The sequence below is a fragment of the Ambystoma mexicanum genome, chromosome 2q (genome assembly GCF_040938575.1).
Source record: "Ambystoma mexicanum isolate Mex_15411 chromosome 2q, UKY_AmexF1_1, whole genome shotgun sequence".
Lineage (NCBI taxonomy): Eukaryota > Metazoa > Chordata > Amphibia > Caudata > Ambystomatidae > Ambystoma > Ambystoma mexicanum.
Genome location: NC_090924.1, coordinates 349,237,003 through 349,261,898, shown reverse-complemented (window position 1 = coordinate 349,261,898; position 24,896 = coordinate 349,237,003). Strand labels below are relative to the sequence as shown.

Below are 24,896 nucleotides of genomic sequence, written 5' to 3'. Positions count from 1 at the left end.
CCATTCATAGTCACATGGACCCAGTGCGATCTATGTGATTATCTCCGCAAAAAAATTCAGAAGCCGAAAATACTGATTTCTTTTTTCTTTCTGCACATTTCCATGCAATCATATGTGCGGGGAGACCCTCCGCAATACCTCCTCTTTACTCCCCATACATTATTTATTAACCAACCCCCCCACCTCACAAATAATTGTGTAGAAATGTGCAGTTAAAAATTCGTCATTTTTCGGCCTCAGGCTTTTTTGCAGGGAAATGATGGGGTGATGCCGACCCTTTGCAGGGTTTTCTAGACTAGCAGTGACTTGTGGGCATCAGTGGGTGTCATACGGTAAAATCAGGGTCTCCCAGTGGCGCATGGATGGGGGAAAGAGAGTATTTTCCACCAGTGATGGTTGTGATTGAGACCGAGACTGAAACGGAGAATGTCGAAACTTAACAAAAGCACAAGAGACCACAAACCAGCGTTATGCCACGGCCCTGCATGGAAGCCCCAGTTGACATATGCTTGTTGGCCTCTGGGATAGAGCCAGAATAGCAGATGGACACCTTCCTAAATAGGCGCTTAGGAGGTGTTGTGATGTCTCCATAGAAGGGAAGGTATGGTCTAGTGACTACATTTCTGACTTTGGAACCACAATGCATGGGTTTGAACAAAGGCGTTACCATTTGGCCAACCAACTGTACGACACTGAGCCAAGACCCTTATCTGCCCGTGTCTCGCTACATATCTGCCAAAATTGGGAGTGTTTACAAGTATGCTGAAAAGCAGTATCAAGCATTATATTAAAAATTAACTGAACAATTCTTTTCAGATTTGTATCTTTTCAGATTGGAAGCCCCTACAGGTGATTCATTGATAGTGCTGTGCTCGACAAGCGTCCTCACTCACTAGGTGCCATGAAAAGTGACCAATAAAAGCAGGCGGGCGGCCATTTTGCTCATCGATTCGTAGAGAATAAGCCAGAAAAGGAATACAATTTCCTGGAAGTGGATCTAACCGCTTTTCATCTTACCCGGCTAAGACATCCACCGTGACAGTGAAGCCAATGGCAAAAGGGGCCAGGGGGGTCTTGGTCTTCTCATTAATGGCTCCCATGCAGACCGCCAGCACCAAGTAGAAAGTCATGATGATCTCGGCCCCGATGGCGCTGCCTAACTGTGCATCAGAGTTTATGGTTGTGAAGGCGGCACCGCTGACGTTGTTGTATCGGTCTTCCGGGGTCATGGCCTGAAAGGAAGAGAATGTTGTTATATTCAATGCCAACTCCGACCCAGGACATGCGTGAAGAGTCAGATAACCACTCTGAGACAATGTAGGGGAGGCAGCATTTCCAGCGCATGGCATCTGGGCAATCGTCCATCTTGGGAAGGGATCATTTAACAACAGCTTCAAATGTCTGCCAGAGTCATTATATTCATCACTTTAATGAGTTGTCTTAATGTTTTGGTCTAAAGTCTGGTTAAAACTGAAAGCACTAGAAACTGACACCCTTTATATTATATGTGCACCGTAGAGCATGTGCAGCAGCAGTGCAAGCTTCTCCCACAGTGACGTGCCAGCCTACCTCAAACCTACCATGAATAGGACCGGCATGTGTGTGTGTGAGAGAAGGTCATATTCCAGGCCCATTTAAGCACGGCCGGGCCTCTTGCCAGCGAATACCAACTGTAGACTCTGTTTGTTTACGGTGTATATTGGAATCAATGTTGAAACACACGCCACTCACCTTGGCCAGGCCGGCAGCTATCAACCCTCCGCATAGCTGGGAAATCCAGTATGGTATCAGCAGGAAGAGATTCAGTCCACCCATGATGGTGGCTCCTAGGGACACGGCAGGATTAAAATGGCCGCCACTGTAAAGCAAGAGACTCTGTGAGAGATGTAGGATCCAGAGAAGCCGGTGGAAAATGCAGGGCAGTATTAAAAAGCATCCCCCATCAAGTAACCCAATGGCATGTGTGACTCCTTTGGCCAATCTTGGATTTTCGCTTTGCATTCTGGTATTCATATGGCATGCAGCCACTTGGCAGCTATGTTCAAAGTGTTTAACAGCACCAAGGCTGTAAAGTATTGGCACTCGTTGGAATTTTGTAAAATGCTTATTTGTAATGTTGTAAACCTGGCATCCTGGCATCCCTCTATTGGCTTTGTTCACGTGTTACCCTACATAACAGATAGTAAATTGTTTGGCTGTTTACGCAATAGTTCACATAAATTGATTGTGATGTACAATGCACCCTTTCAATGCATTTTTATTATTTTTATTTTTTTGCATTCGGGCGAGACCACTCCTAAATCCCTATAAAATGGTTTGGACTACCTCGCTAAACTCTGTCAGTTGCACTAACTTGGCAGCAATATGAATGCACCTCCAGTGGAAAAAAATCCAATTCTGCCACTGAAATGGAATGATTTATAATTTCGCAGCCCACTCTGTATACCCACGCCACCCTACACAAAAATCTGCCTCCACCACCCTGGGTCGGCGCTAGTGGTGGCAGTGCCCCAGCCAGAAAGCAAAAATGTGGTGTCCCTCCCTGTGCGCCCCTGGTCATGAGGGGGCCGCGGGGGCGCCACATTTTTCAATAAGCGCTGATGCAAAAGCATCAGCCCCCTATTGTTATTAAATGCACCCCACTCCCGTGAGTGCGATGCATTTAATTTCAATAGAGCGCCTGCCGTGCCTTCTCCCACCCGCCAGCTCAGGGGAGACCTTGAAAGACTCACTGAGCTGGCTTGGCAGGGGGCTAATGGCAGAGCACCCCGGGCGGCCCTGCCCCAAGGCCAGCCCTGCACACCAAACACATTGATATCAATGCCACCCTATGCCCAATTTAGAAGTGAGCAAACATCACAGGTGCTCCAACTTTTTGAACTCTAGAAGCATGGGCGGCGCCAGCGCTGGGCTTGAAGCATAATGGATCACTCTGCTCTGATGTGATGCCCAGGCCACTCAGACAGCGAGAGACTGTCAGATTTCTCACCTCGGCATACTATAACAATCATTCACGTGACCGCCCGGCAGCAGCAGCAAACACACAGCGGCAGAGGACAGAAGCCTGCCAAGGCATCCCTAGATCCCCCACCCCCCAAGGGGTCTCCTGAGTATGGGGCTCGCACCCCTGGGGGCCTCGCACGTTCTCAAGGGAGCACGGATCCCACAGCGTGAAGCACAACCTAAACCATTTAGGCTTATCTGCATTTCAGCTGAGATCATGTGCACGTTACCTCCAGCACACTAATGGAAATAAGCACAACCTGAAAGAAGGTTCCAGGCTGTGCTTATTTCTCGGTTACAGAAGTCTGCAGCAGAGTCCCCTGAAAGGGGCCTGCTGGCTGGGACCACTGTGGCTGTGAGAGAGGCGCCATATAGGAATCAGTAGCACATACAGAGCCGAAGGGAGAAACAGAACCGAAAGGATGAAACACGACAGCCACATCGATGTTAGGGGCGAAGGACAGGGCTGAGAGAGATCCGAGTCAGAGGGAAAGAGACACCGGATGAGAGGTCAAGGGATACAGAGAGCCAGATTAAGGATAGAGTGAGAGAGACTGAGAGAGTGGTACACAGAGAGAGAGACAGATGAACCTGGAAAGGTGGAACATTAAGAGTGATAGAGGAGATATAAGTAAGAGCGAGCACAAGGCAAGAGAATGTGAGGGAAGCAAGAGATTGAATGAGTGAAGGGAGGGGAGAGGGGGAGCTAGAGAGGAAGGGAAAGAGAGAGCGAGAGAGAGGCATATAGCAGGACAGATAGCTACAGAGGGATGGAGAGAGACAGACACAGAGCTATAGAATGTGTCCCTGTGGTATATAACTGGGCCATCCAGGACTGGATGACCTACTCGTGGATGGCATGGGTCCACTTCAGTGCTCTGGAGAAGGGGAGTCAGAGAGACAAAATACAAAATTGAAGAGGAAAATAGAGCATCGAAAAAGGAGGAGAAAGGAGGGAGAGAAAAGAGTGAAAGAGAAAAAACATGAGAGAGGGTAATAAAGAGAATGCGAGGGAGGACGATCCAAGCGACTGAAGCAGAGAAAGTGAGAGTGAAGAGACGGAATGGAAGTGAGGGAGAACCTGGAGACTGCATGAGAGGGACAGTTTAACAAAATATAAAGTTATGACGGAAGGAAAATAAGTGATACAGAAGGAACAGGAATGAGTGGCCAAGACAAAGCACACTATATAGTAAGGGAATGAAGCAGAACATTCATCAAATATGCAAGAGGGAATATGAGAACACAAAAGGGAGAGTGAAAGAGTAAGAGTACAAACAGAACATCTGAAGGAGGGAGAGAGGGAAGGCTGACAGAACAACGGTGGGACAGAAAGAACAGAGAAGGGAGTGTGAAGAATGTTGAGATATTGGAGAGAGAGAAGGCAAAGCCGAGTGATGAGGAAGAAAAGAAGGCAGTGTAAATTAAGAATCCGAATCGAAAAAAGACATATGTTCTGATCCAGCCTGTTCAATGCTCTGTAAATTACATCCTCAGTGATCAGGCTTTGGATCTTTTACATGTGAAGCATATGCCCTCTCCCCCCCCCCCCCACCTGCAATGAAACCATCTGAGACACTTGGTTCGATGCGCTGGCTTCGACCCCTCTGCAATCCTCCTGACACAGAAGCATACTATTCAATTCTCAGGGTGTTGTCTGGCATGGTACGCATGTTTACCCTCCTAGCAAACCAAATGTCATCCTGACCTCAATAGGACACCCCTCAAAAGCATTCCAGCTTGGCCTCCCCTTCAAGACTAAATAGGTTTGGTAGTATGCATTAGAGTAGGTTAAATGGCATCTCGGCATGCCGTCAGCCACAGCCAGCCCCTGGGCAAGGTGTTACTCGGCATACCACGTGCCTCCCTTTGGACATGGGCAGCTAACCCCATGACCAGGGATAGGTGGGGGGTGCACCCGTAAAAATGTTTCTTCAACAGGGGTTGGAATAAAAACCTTTGAAGACCACTGCCCTACCATGAATCTGAATGTTTAACTGCTGGGCTCTGCGTGTCGATGGCCCACGCCTCCCGGGATTAGCCACTTTGTTATATTACATAGCCTCTGAATTGGGGTGAAAGATGCATCCAATGGGCCAAAGGAGGTTGAAATAGCTATTCAACCTCCTGGGCTCAAATAAAGGGGGGGTTTCAACAGCACAATTGGTTTAATGGCTCCACTCACCACCAGCTTTCAAAACTGCCATCCAGCCCCCCAAAAATATCGAGCCCACCTCTGCTTGGAAGTAAGAAGGGAAACACTGATAAGGTGTTTTTCAGGTAAATATCCAGAGTAGCGGCTCACCGCTTGGTGAACGGCAATGATGGTTTTCGGCACAAATGTAGCTCAAACCGCCTCTGCCAGTGATGGAAGCACCATTAGGAAGCTCCTTTCTGTCTAGCGTGGACAGGAAACTCACGCCCAAGAGAACGTTCTGGATGACGTCACCAGCAAGTCGGGGGATTGACTTTCTCCGAGACTGAGACTTGTCCTGGCCCTGTTAAAGTGTCTCTGTAGCATAGGCACAGGAAGTGCAGGGGCTTCCTGCAGGCCCTGCATAACCAACACCTGCCAAGAAACATCTGCAGCGCCCAGAGGGACCTCTAGCCCGCCCAGATGTATGAATAGCTTTGGTGTATGCAACATGCACATGTTCACTTTCCCTGAACCCATGGACCGGGCGCTCAGAGCGGAACGTCGCTGAAGCTCGTTGGGGATTGTAGTTAATGTGACTCCTGAAATCAGGGGAGAGGCTGCCCAGAATTAGAGCCCTGCAGGATGGGTAGCTCCAGCGGCGCAACACCATTGAGCTGACCGGGCTTCAACCCCCCACCCCCAATCTCCCGAAATGTTGGCCTACGTTGATTCAACCTGGCTGACCTACGGAGCCGTGGCCAGACAGAACAGGACACAGATGTTAAACGGCGCATGGACTTCGCTGTTATCAAAGGCCCGGCAATTAGTAATGTAAAGCATTTCACTGTTAACACCTGCTTTCATAGGCATAATATTTTAGGCAATTGAAATTGTGATGTGGATTTAGTACTTGCATGCCAGGGGAGTGATTGGAAGGGTAGAGAGGGGACAGGGGACTTCTCATTCTCACAGCAGTCCTTAAGTGGGTGCTTTCAGACTTAAAGGAGAGAGTTAACTGCTTGTAACATTGGAGATGCACTAGAATAGTTTCATTGGAATGCGTAAATAAGTTAGATGCCCCCTACACGAATACGTTTGCCCCTCCCCCACCGTCTCTGAAGTTAGTGCCTCTCCCAGCATTTGAAGGGTTGCCCCCTCCCCCAAAATGTAGGTTTTGGTGCGCCCCTGAGTAGCTCCGCCCACCACTCATAGTACCCAACCCCCTGATGTGAGTTGGGAGCCATCGCTGCACTAATCCTCGGCAGGTCTCGCCAGAGTGCTGCTTCTTGCCCTGAAACTATGAGCTTTCAACCAGGTCACACTGGAGACTATTCCATTATTTGACTGCTCTGGTAAAAAGAACGGGTTTCTGTATATATCTTTTCGTAACTATTCCCTTGTTATTTTCTATTATGTTAAGAGTTTTATACAGTGCGATGTTCACCACTGTAGTGAACGAACAGTGTTGAGGCTTTTTCTGGAAGGAGGTCTATGGTGCCCACACCGGTATAACCAGACCTTAATCTGCAGAGGAAAGGAAAGGGGCATCAGAGGACAGGAAGGATGAAGGGGGAGCAGAGGAAAGCAAGCCTGAAAGCTATGTATTGGTAGGAGAGGGCCTGGACGGTAGTGATGGCGAATGAGTTGGATGTCATGCCAGTAGCGTCAGTGAAGAGCAATGAGAGTGTATGGCTGATCAGGCAAAGGGCGAGTGCATAACGCCGCGGAGACTGCGTGTGCACTCCACAAGGCATGTCCTGGTACCTTAAGGGAGCAGTGTTGGGCTGGGGCATAACATTGTCTCGGACACCAATGAAAAAGTGGCCCACAGTTGCCACTGGCAATTCAAGCCTTTTGTGACAGTACCCAAGGGGGAGCTTTTTGATAAAATGTGATGCAATTTGTGTATTTTAAAGAATATTCATTCAGTAACACTGGTCAAAGCTACTAGCCGCATGGTCAAGTCACTTATCAAAGTGGCCCACATGGGCCACAAAAGTGACCCACTTTGACCAAAAAAATTGGCCCACACTAGCACTTTGTGTTTTTGGTTCGGCCATGGGCCTATCGCCCTATAGGTCAGTCCAAGCCTGTAAAAGAGCACTGAAATGGGTCACATTGCAGGATGGGCTTAAGCTGTGCTCCAGTGCACCCTGGGAGGGTGGAGGCTTGTTACCGCAACTTGCCAGTTCCACACAGAAATGCCAGGGGTTGCCCAGCCAAATACCTTGTCTGAAATTGCTTGCTTATTTGGGTTATTTCTTTCTCTCTAGTCTGCTCTAAATTATGTACATTGCTGCTGCTAGTCTATCCCCTCCCAGCCTCCTTCACCAAAAGCAGGCCTATTAAGAAATGTTACTCGTTTTTCCTCTACAGTTCTAGGTTCTCCACTTTGCGTCCCTTGGTTTTTCCCAGGTTCATCAATATTTTTTAGGTCTGATATATGAGATCTTCACCTCTCTGTAAGACCTATTGGAGCTTGACATCAGAGGGAGCCCGTTGTTAAACAGCTCCTAAATAAATAGTCAAAAATGTCCATAAATGCGCAGAAACCAGCCATTCCCTACAGAACACAAAATATGACTTTAAAAGCATTAGTTTACAGATTTATGCGGGACCCATAGAAAAGATAAACACTAGTTCAACGGGCGGGGCCCGTAACATTATACCAAAATGTGTTTTCATTAACACTTTGAAAATTATATTTTGAGTTCCTGAATAGGAGCAAGATTTGGTGCCTTTATTAACTTTACGATTGTTCTCCATTAAACTACACAAAATGTATGCTTAAAAAAGCATGAACCATTTGCTTAGCCATTGTTTGCCATTTTGTGGTAACCAAAATCGAACACACTATTCTAAAGGGTGTCTTACACATGAACTTCTCAATAAACCAACTGCTCTTTTATCTGGGCTCACCATACATCTTCCGATACAGGGTAAACCACAGGCTACAACCCTCTTTCCAATAATCCTTTCATTTTCCATGTAGATTATTCCACCTGTGGACAGAGACACACACGCACGCGCACACAAAGTGCGCAGGAGTAAAGCCACAGGTGTCCTGATACCTACCTAATGCCCCCTAGGACTGCGATGCTGAGCCCCAGCGCCAGACCGTGTGCCAGGGCGGGCTGCAGCCTGCCAGTGCCGTCCGTGTTCTCCGCCACTGACATGATGCCAATGAAGAGGAACATGGCGGTGCCGATGACCTCAGCGAAGCACGGCTGCACGTACTGCTCGAAAAACAGGTGCCAGGAAGAGTTGCGCTTGTTGTCTGAGTCGCCATCTTTGATGGACATGCGGCTGAACTCTGCGTCGGACATCTTGAGACCTGCGAAGAAGAAAGAACAAATGCGGAACATGTCAACTGCGTTGGCTTCCGCGACTTTACTGAGTCCAAAAGCACACTGAGATGGTCAAAAGGCGACATGTTAATATGCAAAGGCCAATAAATAAAAACAGTTGACACGTTCTTACTTCCATTCGCGTCAGCACCTCCCTGCCCAGCTTTGTCCATCTTAATTTCCATCCCCAATCCCTATTTCTCCTACTCTCCTTTCCTCGCGTTCTCATCTCCCACTCACCCTGGTGTCCCAAAGAACTCCCAAGTGATCTTGAAAATTGCACCGAAAACGCCTCTCTCTTAAGCTATTACCCGCCATTTGCAGCTAAAGCAAGTGCCTTGTGGTCTGATGGTCAAGGATTGACTGTTCAGGGTTGTTTTTCATCCCTATGAGCTCTATGAAAGCAGCTTCCTCGTGTAATGACCCCATTCCCTCTGCCCTACTAGGAAGTACCTGGTGTCCTTTGCCTTCCTGGTGCCTGATGTTTAATGCCTCCTTCTCCTCTGGGGCATTTCTAAATACCTTCAAAGATGAACGAGAGTCTCCCTTACTTAAAAAACCCAACTATGACTCAACTGATCTCGCCACCTCCTACCATTGCCGTGCATTTACTTTCCCAGCAAATGCCCTGAAAGGTGCATGGACACACACCCTTAGCTCGACCTCCCCTCCAGTCGCTTGCTTCAGTCTTATCAATTGGTTTGGACCCGGATGTGACACTGAGACAGTAATCATGCATGGGGTGGGCGAGGCCAGGAGTGTGTTGGGTGGTGGTGACACCTGGTTTGCTCATGCTTCAAGACATTGCTTTTGCTTTTGACTCGGTCCACCAGGGGCACGGCTCTCTGTTTATTCCAGCCGCGTTAGAAGGGGGTCAGCTCCTTGACTGGAACGCATCCTTTTTCTCAGCGAGGTTTCTGTTTACTAGTTGGCAGTCTCCATTTCAGACCACCTTCCCCTTCCTGGTGGTGTGCCCCCAAGGGTCTATCCCGACACCTATGTTATTTAACATGTTCGTGGAGATTCGTTGCTAGCCCCAGGTATCTCCATCCACCAGAAGCGTGACGGCTCCATGTAATATCTGAAGGAGTCGTCAGTGGTGGGATACCCTCCACCCACGGGAATGCCTAGGGGATACAGAAGATGTCTCACTATTCTCTCAGTTAGAAAGAAATGTCTTTTAATTCCTTCCGTAATGTCCTTCCTCTGTTCAGACCTGACTGACTTGTATGTCTCCTACTTCTGTCTTGAAGAAACCGCAATCTCTTGCAGAGAAGTTCTCGATTGCAGGTGGATCATATTTGGCGCATGCCAAGAACACCCTACAGCTGGGTCTTCAATAAACTAGCAGGGAAGGATGCTCTGCTTATCCTGCTTCCATGCTTGGGCTTCTGAGTTATGGAATGTGCAGCACACCCATTGCTCCTGTGGTCTGGTTGGGTGATTTATTTAATCAGCCTGTGGTGGTCCTATCCAGTACATTTGCAGCCTGCCACCTGGTCTGATCCAAGCACTTTCACTAACCACTATCGTTTGAATCTTCACCGCAGGGAGGCGGGAGACTTTGGGGCAGGTGTTTTGAGTTTGGCTCTCTTGTGAAATACCTTGTTGCTGCTGTCTTGATAAATGTATTTCAATAAATTGGTGTTGGTCGGGTTGCATTTCCATTTGCCTTCTGGTGTTTTTCTTTGTGCTCGGCCCATTCTCTGTGGAGTTGGCATGTCTCATTGATAAGTGCTGGGACGAGGGAGAGTGGACGTAGCGGTAATGCCCAGATTAATTACCAGTAATATTCATTACTCCTAGTCCTTCTCTTCCTCGTCCCAGCACAAGTTCCCGCCTCACCCTTCCCTGCGGTGAATGGGCCTATTGGGCAGTGTTACGTACTGTTGGGTCTCAGGGAAGGTGGGCTGTTATGCCCAGAGGCGGGAGGTGGAGGGGACGGTGCCTGAAGAATTAAGAAGTAGAAAGAGAGTTCCTGTAAAGAGGTGGGACACCACATTGACAAGTCCTGGTACGAGGAAGAGTGGACGTGGAGGTAATGAAGCACGACTCGTTCAGCTCTGGGTGGAGTGACAAAGACAACTCTTATTTAATTGTGAAAAGAAACAATGAAGTGTGTAAAGTGTGCCTAGAAACGGATCATATCTTATTATTGATATACAAGTAGTGTGGAGAGATTCTAATGCCCAAAGAAAGAGAATTAGCACACCTGGGCTAAATAGGATTTAATGAGCCTCCACCTCATTTCCTAAAATAGAATAAGTGGCCCTGTTACAAGGCCCAGAAATCAGGCTTCTCAGAGGCGTGACCGCCAACTTTTAGCACTGTCAGCGGTTTACATGTTCTCATCATCATGCTAAGACAATTTAGGTGGCACTGACCCAGCAATAATGCCAATAACGCATGATTCTGCAATTTCTTGTCTGCTCCAGAGGGTTGTGCAATTCGTCTGTAAAAATGCCTGCTATTTTTATGTCTGAGATGTACCATGTGCAAGAGTTTTATATGCTTGTAACAATCTATATTTGACACTTGCACAATGCCAGGATTTTGGAAGCCGGTGCCAGGCATGTTGTGAAAGTGGGATCAATTTATTGAATTGAAAAGTACAGACGGTCCTCCTTGGAAGGGTGAGATGGTCAGATGACAAGGTCAAAAGAACCCCACAAACCTCAGGAGGGCCACGCATCTCAGGAGGCATGGAGTCACGTGCAAAGAGCAGACGAGTTGTCCCTTTGGTCACAGAGAACTTGAAAAAAAACTCTGGTTGCACAATTTATCACACAGACTGCTGAGCTATGCCGTAGGTCACATATATTTTACAAGAACCTCGGGATGAACTAGGTATTGTTCTCAGAGCTTTCCAATTATCCCTTAGGACGCACAGATCTTACAAGAATATCAGGGTACGCAAAGGATCTTGCATAGAATGACAAGCTATCTCTTAGGTCATGCAAATCTTACAGGAACCTCTTGATGTGCATAGTCTCCTATACAGAGCTGCCGAGCTATCTCTTAGGTCATACAAATCTTACAGGAACCTCATGATGCGCGGTGTCTCCTACACAGAGCTGCTGAGCTATCTCTTAGGTCATGCAAATCTTACAGGAACCTCATGTTGCGCGGAGTCTCCTACACAGAGCTGCCGAGCTATCTCTTAGGTCACACAGGTCTTACACGAACCTCTTGATGTGCATAGTCTCCTACACAGAGCTGCCGCGCTATCTCTTAGGTCATACAAATCTTACAGGAACCTCATGATGCGCGGTGTCTCCTACACAGAGCTGCCAAGCTATCTCTTAGGTCATGCAAATCTTACAGGAACCTCTTGATGTGCATAGTCTCCTACACAGAGCTGCCGAGCTATCTCTTAGGTCATGCAAATCTTACACGAACCTCATGATGCACGGAGTCTCCTACGCAGAGCTGCCAAGATATCTCTTAGGTCATACAAATCTTACAGGAACCTCATGATGCGCGGTGTCTCCTACACAGAGCTGCTGAGCTATCTCTTAGGTCATACAAATCTTACAGGAACCTCATGATGCGCGGAGTCTCCTACACAGAGCTGCCGAGCTATCTCTTAGGTCATGCAAATCTTACAGGAACCTCTTCATGCACGGAGGCTCGCACGCAGAGCTTCAGAGTATGCAGGCTCTTTTTTTAGCTAGCAGAGCTATCCCTCATGTTACACTGAGTATGCTGGCTCTTTCCTGAGACATCAGAACTTTCCCACAGGCTACACTGTTCAAGCCCTATTCCTAGAGAACAGAGCTATGCCACAAGATATATTCATTATGTAGATTATAGGGGTCATAACGAGTTTCGCAGTAGTTTGGCGGTAATTCTACCAAATGGAATTACCATTACCACCACTTTTTGTAGTACACAGGGTGCAATGGGGATTTTGAAGGAATGACTACTGGTAATGCCAATTTTTGGATGATAAGGTGGCGAATTTGCTTCCAGCCTTTTGCTGGAGGACAATCATCCACCTCACCTCTAGTACGGTGTTGTGGTAATGCGGCAGTAACTACATTACTGCCACATTACCGCTGTTGTTTATCAGTCATACTCTTAATGAACCCCTATTTCCTTAGATAACAGAGCTATCCCCAAAGTTACACTGAGTGGCAGGCTCTTTTCTGAGACACCAGAGCCAGAAATGTACAGGCTCGTTCCTCGTACAGCTCAACGTTTCATTAGGTTACACAGACCACACTTTCTCATTCCTTAGCAGAGCAATCCTTCGGCTTACAAAGATCATGCACTCTCTATTCTTTGACAGCAAAGCTATCTCTGGGGTTACACCATATATTCAGACTCATTGCTTAGAAAGCAGAGCTATCCCTCGGGTTACACTGAGTATACAGGACCTGATTCATAGAAATGTGCGCAGAAATCCTGAAGGGCCAGTCACTGAGTCGGTCACTGCGCGAGCATATGCGCAGAACAAAAAGTGCACAGCCCACATATTCATGGAATTACCCGCGCAGAACCACCACATGCACAGGCTGCTTGAGGAACGCCCATGTCACGCCCACACGCAGAGCCATATCAGCCATGGAAACAGATCTTTGCGCACTCCTTGCGTGCAATTCAATGCACCCCTGAAAACACACCTGCGAACCTCCACAAGCAGGCCAGCACCTGGCCGGGGCCCGTGGGGTTTCCGTAACTATTCCCAGCACCCCCTCAAAATGCATACCATATATCAAAAAAGTTGACATTAGCCGGTACATATGTGTGCAAACCCTCACAAACCACTCCTGCACACCAATACGATGCATTCGCACACCCATATAAGTCTGATCGGAACTCTGACTGTGTGCATGCATCCCATAACCGCCTTACAATCTTACCATCGCGCAGCAATTCTATGCGCAAGTGCCTATACAACTGCTTTCGGGTGGCAGATAGTATGAAGGACTTGCGTGGTCAATTCCCTGCTGAGAGGTTGAACGGTCGAATGCATGAATATGTCTTGTGCGACGCAATTGTGGGCGTGCGATGGACTGCCAATGGGCCGTGCCTCGTAACGCTCACTTTTTCGTAGGCTGAGTAGTGTGGGTTCACTCTGCTGCTCTTACCAGATCCCTACCTAAGTAATAAATTACAGACAACTTATGTGTATGGAGAAATTGTAGGCCGTAGGCATTTTATTTTCTTACAGAAAATCCAACACAACAAAAATAATTACACAGCCATATGCTTTTGGGCACATTGTGTCCAGTTCCGAAGCAGCTCAAGGCTCCTTCTGAGTCCTTGTTATCCCTGAGCCTTCGTTCCTGGGCACATGCCGCCTACGACGTTTCTTGGACCGTGTACCGAAAGAGTACTCGGCGTTCCTTTCTTCTGCCTATTCCCTCTTTTCTTGGACCGTGTACCGAAAGAGTACTCGGCGTTCTTACTTCTGCTTGCTCATTCATTTTTGGACCGTGTACCGAGAGAGTACTCGTCGTCCTGGCTCCTGCCTGCACCCCCTCTTCTTCCGTTTTTCTTGTAGGGTGGGTTGGGTGGCAAACGTTTTTCCTTCCCCTTCTCCAGGTACCAAGAGCCTACCCGAGAGAGGTGAGCTCTTACCTGGTTTGTGCCGCCTCTCCTTTTTCCAGGCTTACTTATACCCCCCCGGCCTTTTGATCCTTCCTGGGGGCGGCCGGGTTATCCCCTGATCCCTTGCTGTTACAATTTGCACCTTACCAGGTGCCGTTTCCTGCCCTTCCTGGTCTTTTGTTTCTTGTGGCGCCATTCGGACGCCCCTCCCTACGCTTTCGCGCAGTTTTCCCCCCACACCGCGCCTACACTCCCAGACCCTCTATCGTCCCGCATTTCATGCGGCCCGGGGCCTGGGTCACATTTTCTTCCCCATTTTCTGTGTTCCGCCCTCTGCGCAAGCCTCGTCCATGCTCTGCGTGGTGTCTTGCGCAAGGCACTCCATGCCTTGCAGAGATCTGCTGAGCCTGCGTGAACTCCACGCAAGTCCTGGAAAAGTACTGTGCATTCGATTCCATGAATCAACGGACGCTGATTTGCGCGCAGTTTGACACACAAGTACCCTATTTTCCACGCAAATTATTCCATGAATCAGGCCCACAGTCTCTTTCCTGTTAGGGTGCGCTGGTTGTGATACCCTCCGTGTCACTGCGCCCAGAAGTAGGGCTGTTCTCAGACACATAGGGCCTGATTTACAAAAGCGCTTTCCAATGATGCAATCCCATTGAGAAATGCTTTGTAAATCAGCGCCATAAAGTCACGTGGCTCCCAGAAGCAGGATGAATGGACGAAACTGTGAATATAGGCGCGAGTCCAGTAGCTCAATACATGGTAAAAGCTTTACGCATCAGGTGCTATTACAGGCAGACTTTTATGAGAGGAAGGAGTCCCGTGCGGTGAATTGCTGCGTTGTGAAATGACATGACCCCGCGGCCCAGGAGCATAAACCGGGAGACCTTTACAGGTGCGTTTAATAACACTGCTTCCATCACCGGGCTGGGTCACACGGCACTCGCATCCTCAGGTCCCTGTGAATAGCACCTCAGCAATACTCGTATAATTGTCCCCTGGCGAGGAAATGGCTGAGCCAGCTCTGCTGCCACTCGAGCAAGCGGATTTTAGGTTGCTCGGCTCACAGAGCTCCACTGCAGCCACGCAAGCCACTCTGCTACCTTTCCGTTATAATTACGTATTGGTAGCAGATGAGGGTAATCCGATTCGGCTACATTACCCTACAGTGCTTAATAAAGTGGCTTGAAGCGATTCCAAGAAAATGGGTGGCTTATTCCTACCGAGGCAGCCCTAGACACTAGGCAGCTTTGATAACGTGTTTCCAGAGTGGGACAGCTTTCGGGCTTTGGGGATGAGCGTGCTGTAATAACTAGTCACCGGTTAGAATATGTCAGGCTTCCCAATTATTCCTCTGGGTATTAATGGATTGCACGCTCCAGCCTATACCTGCGAATGAAGAATAGGTTTAAGTCCTGTTAGGTAATTCCTTATGTGTGGCCTTCCTCCCTTAAAGGAATTGTATCTGTAATCACTTCACTTTAGTAACCCTTGCATGTCACTTACTGATTCATGGGGCATGTTTGTTCTGCTGCGGTTGCTCTTTGGGTCTTGGCTCGGTATGGTGACAGTTGGACATTCTTGGGATCGTCGATATTCACTTTCTGTTTGTGATCACATGGGTATATAATAGGCTGGTTAATGTCCATGCATATTGAATAGATGTCTAGTATGTATATTTTGTAGGTTGATGAAGTATTTCATTTTATTTGTGGTTCTTTTAGAAAAATTGTGTTTTCCCTGATGAAGACATGGTGAAATGGATCCAATTACGCCGAAACCGGTCGTTCCTGTCTAAATGCCCGGAAATGGGATTATGATAACTAGTGTACATTTCAGGATACATGTGTCACTAAATGTGTCAATTTTTCTTTTGTTTTTTATATGGTTCCTCGGGTTTGATTCATAATATTCCAGTTATGAATATATGTGACTGTGTATGGTGGGTGTAGATGTGGGTATGCTTGACTGTATTCAGGAATGTTGTTTATTATGGTTGTTAGAGAAACATTGAGGGTGTTTTTTCATTGCCCTGCATTTATTAATTCGTCTTGCATGTATTCTTGATTTAATCAATATTTTGTAAAAAAAAAAATTGTATTGATACGTTTGTAAATTAGATCCTGTGGATTTTCTTTTTCTGTTTGTTAAGCTTTCCCAATTCACCAGCTTTGGGTACTAGCCAGCATTTAAGACAAAGGGTATCTCAGAACAAGCCAGCTTTCTTAAAAAGCTAGATTATGGAACCTAGCCTGCTCCAGAAATAGACAGCTGTCCAGGATCCAGTAGAGAGCAACCCATGTGGCCAGGCATGTGGATGGGTGCTGAGAGGAGTCAGGAGATGGCGTGAGTGCCGGAGACTCGCTATGTGTTCAGCGTGCCCAAATTTGTCATAGGTCTGTGCTGAATTCTGATGTCAGAGATGTTGAGGGGTAGTCTTGTGTGAGTAGGCGGAGACTTATGTAAACAGCACGGCCGAATTTTGTCATAGCCCTTGCTGTATTATGATACATGTTTGTAGCCATGACTGCGGCCAGTATCCACCGGAGTGGTGCATTATACGTACTGGCAGAATTCTGTGGTGATCTGTTGTTCCCACTAGAAATTATCCTGTTTATCAAGGTACTTTGTATGTCGCCACCCATCACACTTGGTGGCATGCGACTCAAACAGACCATGGTCTACATGTGGCCCACCTGACATGGGCCACATTATTATTATCTTATTCATTGTTGGTCATTTTTACAATGCACTGTTTTTATGGCGATGCTGCCATCTGTTGCTCGCACGCTCTCCGCCATGGAACCATTCTGAAGGATGAGATGTCACTGATGATATAATGTGGCATTTGCAGGCTCGAAACACTTCTCTTAATGCATCCATAAATCCAGAGTTGCCACCATCCTCAGAATGGAAGAACCAAGGAAAGAACAAATATAAAATGCAGTGATGTTGTAGATGATTTTTAAGAACATATGCCATTCTGTAAGGTGACATCAATGCCTTCCCACTGGGCCATTCTGTTGCAAAATCTTTTGCTCCCCATGGAGTGTGACATTTTGTCGCCTCAACCACTATTAATGGGGCCTGTTTGCTGCTTCTGTGGCATAACTAGTGCAACACTGCTTGTGGCACACCGATTTTATTCTGCCCTAGAATCAGGTCTGCCAATATGACAGCGATCCCTCCTCCATTTGCATCCACGCCTACAGAAACCATGAAGTAATAGTAGACAAACTATGTCTTGAGGAGGTTCGGAGGGGCTTGGGGGGCATCATTTAGGGACCCGTGATATCTCTGGTGGCAAACATAATGTTCACAGCTCTGCTTCTAAGTTTCGGCCTGGCACAGACTTTTCGAAACACCACGCCCATTGGTTTCCCATTCCCTTGCTCTTGAATGCTGTACCGGACCTAAACATGTTTTATTATTTTATGAGAGTTCCTGTAAAAACCTGTTTTAATACGACAAAGGACTAACACACATTTGGAAAAATTTGGATTTCAGATTCGCTTTTAGAACTTTTTCAGGATTTCGATTAGATGGTGTCAACAAATCTGCCTTCACACATTTTGGCAGTGAATAATGTTTTTTGTGGCTTTTCCAGGAACATTTTGTATGTAAAGGAGAGCCTGGCAAATGTGATCTCTTGAATGAGAAAGTCTATTCCCTTTCCATGTCTTGACTATCCCAACACTTTCTGGGGTTTGAACTGTTTAATGAAATGTGTGCTTCGTCGTTTGGGTTCTAACCAGTATTCTCTTTTGTATAAAAAACGAATTCACCAAAAATATGTTTTCCAGTTTAACGATACACGCTACAAAATACACGAAAATACTGAAAAATGCAAAACCATAAATTGCGATGAAACGTTGTCCAATGTCATAGCATCAAAATTGTACGTTTCCAGTTGCGCATTGGCACAACGTATCTGGGGCGATGACATTTGCATGTCTTTTGTACAGAAACACATTTCACACACTCCAGTCCCCGCCCTTTCTGTACTTGTGATGGTCACTCGCTCCATTGAGGCGAGATTGGCTCGGTCGTCTGCCCTGTCCTCCAGTTGGAATCGTCTTGCACTTTTGGGGTTATGAAGTTTATTGATCTACCCACCTACCCTCCCAGTTTGCTTTAATGCATGTATCTATGAAGCAGATTCTGTAACCAGGGATGCACACGAAGCATCCGTTACGCGATGGGTTGTAGTTTTGAATTCCATTTTAAGTTAATTTTTTTAATAACGTATCTCCACGTATCAATCAATGTGTATTTTAAGCCATTCGCGCGTGTGTGTGGGCCGGACATGCAAATGCACGGCTAAAGACCTGAGTGTGCTTTCAACAGTTGGGAAGCTCCCGCCCTCCCGATTGTCATACAGACTGTGTGATCTTGAGCACCACTTGTGGTCCTTGCCATGTGTGATTCTGTGCCTTTTCATTGGGATAAATGTATAGCGCTTCATGTAGTTTACAGCTGCTTCTTGGCGTTCATTGGAATGAGATACCTGGGGGCATTTTAGAGAAACGTTGCACCGGTGCAGGTGCAATTTTGCACGGTATTAGCTCTACGAGAACGTTTGCACTAGTGCAAAAAAAAATGTGGGCCATATTAAAAGATGTGTGCACTACTGCATGCGCAATTGTGCATGGTATTAACACTAGGGCAAAGTTTGCACTTGCGCAAAGTCCTCTCCTTTCAATGTATTTTTGCCGCAGGGTAACATTTTCCCTGGTGCTAATAAGGAATGGTGTTAGCACTAGGGCAAAATGTGTCTTGGTGAAAAAATACATTCAAAGTATGGTCCTAATTCAGGGGAAATGTAGCCCGGTGCAAAGTGACTTTGCACTGCAAAGTACTCTATGCACCGTGCTAAATGGGCAGTGCCAAGAGTACTTTTGCAGTGCAAAGTGACTTTGCGCCACCAAAACACACATTGCACCGCTCTGTGAATCAGGGTCGGCTCAACGTGTTTGTTGGCAGTCACTTTGCATTGCACTAAAATGTCCATGAATTAGGCCCCAAGGACCCGATTAATGGAATTCTTTGCAAGGTTCAAAGTGACTTTGCACTGCTGACAAAAACCCTGATTCATGGAACTGTGCAAAGTGTATTTGTGCAGTGCAAAGTCAGTGCAAGTAATTTTTTCAGCACAAATACACTTTGCACAGTTCAATGAATCTGGGTATTAGTTGGCAGTGCAAAGTCACTTTTCAGCAGTGCAAAGTCACTTTGAACCGTGCAAAACATTCCATGTATCAGGCCCTATATGTTTTTGCACTAGGGCAGTTTTTTCCTAGTGCTAATACGGTGCAAAACTGCACTTGCACCAGTGCAAGTTTCTGTAATCTGGCACAAGGTGTTGAAGAGTTGCACAGATTTCAGGGTTCAAGGACCCTCAACAGTGCAACACCGGAGTTACCTTTCTCGTCGTTCCATAGCACCCACCCTTCAGTGCTGTGGTTTAGGGGGCAGCTTTCGGGGTGTGTGTGGGGGGGGCATAAGATTCTTGGATTGGCCACGTTGTCGCGCCCCCCTCCTCCCTGGTCCCGTGTTTTTGGCTCGCTCTCTGCACTATCAGTTCCCGGTGCAGGGAGCCAGGATGTGACCTGCGCCAGGGAACGTTGCGCGAGGCCTTCGGCCGTGACACACTTGGCGAGCGCCTGCCGCGGGACACACGGGAAGCGAGGGAGCGGGGCAGCGGGGTCGCTGTCTCCCGTTCAGGGTCTGATTCTGAGCTCCCTGTAAAATTAGAAACGCGTCATTGCGTGGCTGAACGACCCTTTTCTTGTTTGCTTAATGTTTTGTGTGTATATGAATCGAGGCACACAATATGGAGCAAATATGAAAAGTGTCTAACAAAGAACATCTATTGTATGGGTAGCTCGGGATCTGCCCCTAAAAGGGGCAATAGCAGTGCTTAGAAGTGGGAGGAGGAGCTACATTAAAGCGGGAAATTATTATTTTTCAGCAGGAATAAAATCACAGCATCCTTGTTTCTGGAAAAACGTGGGAGCATTGAAAGTTACAGCCAGAGGTCTTTCCATTATAAGCCTGGCGGATTTGATTGGAGCAGCTGCAGTGAGACACAGCGTGACGTGCAGCCAGCGGCCATCCGTTCTGCCCCTGTCCTCGGACTCCCCCTAGAGCGCGTGCCCTAGCTTTGAGACTGGCACGCGCCACGCCCGAAGTCTAACGCGCGATCTAAAGACCGGGCCCCACCCCCGTGTCGGGCGGGCTGCGTGTGTAGTCTCCGGCCTGCACCAGTAGGCGCTGCGTTCTGCAGGTCCTGCAGCGCACGGAAGCCAGGGTAAGGCCCTCCTCACACAGGGGCCCCTGGTCCTGGCGCTGTATAAACCGAGTACGTGTCAAAGACACACAGAGGGCCTGATTTACAAAGCCTTTTTCAACGGGGGTTTCCCTTTCAAAAAGCCTTCTGTAAAACAGGCCCAATATTTGTCCCAATATTTGTCTAAATAAGACTTTCATTAAAACACTGCTGCTGTGGTGGGCAGGGGCGTCGCTAGGGGGGGCTAAGGGGCTATAGCCCTGGGTCTTTTGGTTGTAGCCCCGGATAGAAGCTCAGGGGTTACAACCAAAAAGGCCCGATAGCCCCAAAAGTAGCTTAGCTCCAGATCTTTTCCAGACATAGCAACACCCATGGTTGTGGGCAACCCACTGCTAACTATCTAGCAAACTACAGGGGTCCTGCTGAAAAAAATGGACCTTCAGCAGGAAATCGCACACGCCTGCCCTTTCCCGAGAGCTTGGGGACGTTCTGTTGGGCGGGCATTGAGACCAGGGGCCAGGTTACAGAAACTTTGCACGTGCAGGTGCTCGGATCATTTTCAATGTTTCCAGTGTTTGGTGATTTACCCTCGTTTGTTCAATAAAAATATATTAAACTCAAAGTTGTGCAGTATTAGCACTAGGGAAAAGTATGCACCATTTTAAAAAAACACTGGGACATATTAGAAACTGTTGCACCTCTACGAGTGCAGTTTGGCATGGTATAAGCACCAGGGCAAAGACTGCCCTAGTGCAAAAAAAAAAGAGACATTTTCACTGCATTGTTTCACCAAGCCAAAGTTTGCCCTATTGGTGATACCATGCAACTTTGCACTTTCACCAGTGCAAAGTTTCTGTAATCTGGCCCTTGGTCAGTGTCGCGCGGCTCAGGCGCTGAAGCAAGAATCACGTGTGGCGCTGCGAGGGATGAAAAGCTGCCTGCACGTTTGTGTTCCTGTCCATGGGCACGTTGGCCCCGTGAGCTGCGCTGGGTGACCGTTGGAATGCACGAATGCACGAGTGCGTGCAAACATGCATCCTCAAACGATCCCAAAAGCACTAAAGAACAAAGGCATGCGTTAATGAACTGGTCAATTCTGCAATGCTTGGTGGTTTGACGTGATTCTCTTCCGGGCACTGCTGTGTAGTGGGCGCACCAGGTGTCCAGAAGAGCTCTCCAGGGTCTTTCTGGGTAGGTGGTTTGGCGCGTATCTTGATTGCTGGGGTCCAACCACGGAAGGTAAATGAGAAGGAAACGCACACCACTGCATCCAGAATGACTTTTAAAAGATTGTTTTCGTATATGGTGCTTCATGTCAGACTCATGAGCTTCTAAGCACTGCAATAACCGGTGTTCTTATTGCCCCGTTTTGAACGGTACTTGAATTTCCGTCAGTAGCAGACACGTTATCCAGCCGGGCTATCACTGCACAGAAAACGTACTCCTGGGAACTCTGGCTTGTGTATTCGAGGAACTTGGTTAACTTGACCCCAACAGTTACAGGATCACCTTTCGAGCGCCAGGCAAGTAGCGCCATGCAAGCATGCATATGTGGCAATAACGCGGGGTGTTTGGGGATATGTTTAAAGCAGCATTAGAGCACATCTTTAAGGCATTAAAAGCATAATGGTTCATGTTCTGGACGCAGAGTTATGGGCGCATGTCTCTGGGAAGGTCAACGCGCAGCGAGCTGTGCACCCTCTTCTAATGGGTGATGTGATACCCTGAAGCCACGTTTAGTTCCTGCTCATCAAATCCTTATTTCCATTGTTGCATGTTCCCCGCCTGAGCCGCAAGGGCAATGCCGCCCTATACCCGCATGATTCCGGGCTTCCTTGCTTGCGTTGCTTGGATACCCAAAGTAGAGTTGTAATGGAACTTGCATTATTTCATCAGGTGTCAGGCTGGATGCTTCCTTGCTCGAAATGATATTGTCACTGTTTTGTCAATCAACCTTATTTTACACTTTTGCGGCTGTGGGGGTTGTGCGATCACACCACCGAACCTGCACATGTTGAGTAAATCATATTGAAACTGAATGAATTACAATTACCCATCCTCAGACTTGTATCACTGTGCATATGATAATGAGGGCTCACGAGAAAACCAATGTAGAGCCTGTAGTGCAAGTACCGTGGAAGTGCAAGCAAGTATACCTTCCCCAAGTACACGTGTATTTCCCGTGGGTCATAAAGACCATTCACTCAATACAAAGCAACACAACCCATTGTCCCTCAGGAGGGATCGCACGCACCTTGCTAGGAAGCCCCGCAACTGTTCCCTAGTTATCTTGAGAGATAAGGTGTCACCATTCTTTAACAAAAGCGGATATGTATCCAAATGTGGGATATACCCCGAAGCAGCTCAAAGGTACCGAAACACGTTAAGAGTTTGCATGTTACTGTGGTGCATGAGCTGGGCATGTGTTTTCAGCTACGGTGTAGCGCCTGGGCTATGCACCAGGTTCTAAAGGGATGCATGTCCACAACACGCCTGCACGGGATTCTTTTCATGTGCCCCCTTCACCCTCCTAGCCACCCTGGATGAGAGGGCTAAGCCCCTTTCGCCCTGAGACCTCACTGCGACATTTCAAACATGCCCGGTTAGTGAAAGGGTTAAAACTTCTCTGTAGCCAAGCTGTTGTCTTCACTGCTGTAGCACAAATGTGCAAATGTGCACTTGGCTTTTGTTGGACGACATAAGGATGTATACTGGGCATCGATTCGTGGATAGACCTAATGCCCGTGCCGTTAAATTTACATAATTCCCTTTGAAAGGTTGCATCTTTCATAAGAGCATCGCACAAGATACTCAGGTCAGTCTCGCATGTGTTTCTTTTAGAGCGCCCAGCTTTGGTTCGAATCCCTTCGCGGCGCTCCAACTGCTTACTCACCCTCTTCGCCGCTCTTCGTTCCCTGCGGGAGTGGACGGGTCCTCGCTGCACGCAGGTGAAGTGTGCTATGCTCAGGAACTCCCTGCCACCTGCCCCCCTGCCACGCCTGCAGAGACCGGAATGGAGCAGGCAGCGCAGCGCCGGTGGCTTTTCAGGTGCTGTAACGGGCACGAATATATTAAAAAAAAACGCAATGAATTGTGACAGGTGTCTGGAAGCCGCCAATGGCACGCGGGGTGGAGGCCCCTTATCTCGGAGTCTGGCAGTTGCGCAACACCGCAGGATGTCTGCCAGCTGGAAGGGGCATGCGATGGAAACCCTCTATCCGGATGAAAGGTCACAGCTCACATGCAACGCTAACTCTATCAGCAGATAGAACTGTTGGTGGCCTTTTTTTGATTATTTTCTTCATAAACACGTAAACTGCGCAGGTGTGAGCGCGGCCCCAATGTCAGAGTCCAAGGTTTTATGTCTAGCCCCATTAGAATGGGTTTGTGGCACAACAACACTTTCTTGCTGGGAGCAACAGGGCCACCATTTAGTCACAAGAATCCTTATTTAGAGAAATTAATGTACTTGGGTTGTTAGTTAGACCTCCCAGTTCTGGCCAGAGAATGCATCATTGCAATATCCTCAAAGACCGCATTTGAGCGAGGGCCATTGCAGGACAACATCTTGGCCCTGTAGCCCAGACGCCCCTTTGCCCCCTTGCAGACCACCTAAGTCAGTGCGAGGGGAAGAGCGCGTGCCAGTCACCTGGGCCCGACCACACTGACCTTCAACCCACTGTTAACAGAACTACAGGGACGGATCCTTGCATGTCCCAACCAGTACAGTAGTACCCGTAGAATGCTTGTGCATGAGGCGCATGACCCAGTGGCGCCCCGTCACTATGGGCGAGGGGGTGCCGTCCCCTCACCTGAGTTGCAGGACGTCACCTATCCTGAGAGGCAGGCAGCACAGTCACCGGTCTGCTTCACTTGCATGGGGGACTGTGCTGGCTGCCTCTCAGAAGGAGTGTGACACTGCACCCCCGCTACGCTACATTCACAAGAAGAAACATGAACACTGGGTCAAACGTGCATTTAGACACGAAGAATATTGCTGGCACCATATTGACATAAATAAAATTGCATAGCCAATGTATATGCTGAAATGCAACACAAACGATATACACATATAACTTGCTAACGTACAGTAATGAGCGGCCATCTTGTATAAAATGGACAGCAGAGCCTCATTAGAGTGAATGAAAACCCTTGATGCAGGGAGGGTCATCTTGCCGAATTCACTGAAATACAGATCCGTGCAGGTCAAACAGTGGCTGTGCAGCCCCTTTCCAAGGTTATTGCGAAATAAGGGAGGTTTGATGTCTCCAAAGAGAACAGAAGATAATTCCCAAGAGTAAGACATATTTCTTTTTAGATTAAATAAAGAAAACATAGCCTTTGAATGCCAAGTGCCAATTAATTAGAAGCTTAATACTGTACAAGGAATGGATCGACTAAGGGGGTAATTCATAGAATTCGGCGCACAAGTGGCGCATGCGGCTGGTGCACAGTGTGCGCGTGCGGCAGTCTGCGCCAACCGCGTGGACCAAAACCCATTTCATCGCACAGCATATTCATGGATTTCAACATCCGTAAGTAGCCGTGGCGCAGA

The 24,896-nt window shown here is 47.8% G+C and overlaps 1 protein-coding gene across 1 annotated transcript in view; it reads right to left on the bottom strand.

The window, feature by feature from the left end:
- AQP8 (aquaporin 8) overlaps positions 1–23,347 on the bottom strand; it is a 32,373-nt gene extending 9,026 nt beyond the window's left edge. Inside the window, exons 1-4 of the mRNA XM_069647367.1 lie at positions 23,235–23,347; positions 8,216–8,474; positions 1,732–1,858; positions 1,018–1,232 (exon numbers count right to left, since the gene is read on the bottom strand). Coding sequence (XP_069503468.1) covers positions 1,018–1,232; positions 1,732–1,858; positions 8,216–8,466 — 593 coding nt within the window. The 5' untranslated portion in view covers positions 8,467–8,474; positions 23,235–23,347. The remainder of the gene's footprint in view (positions 1–1,017; positions 1,233–1,731; positions 1,859–8,215; positions 8,475–23,234) is intronic.
- Between the last annotated feature and the right edge of the window lie 1,549 nt (positions 23,348–24,896).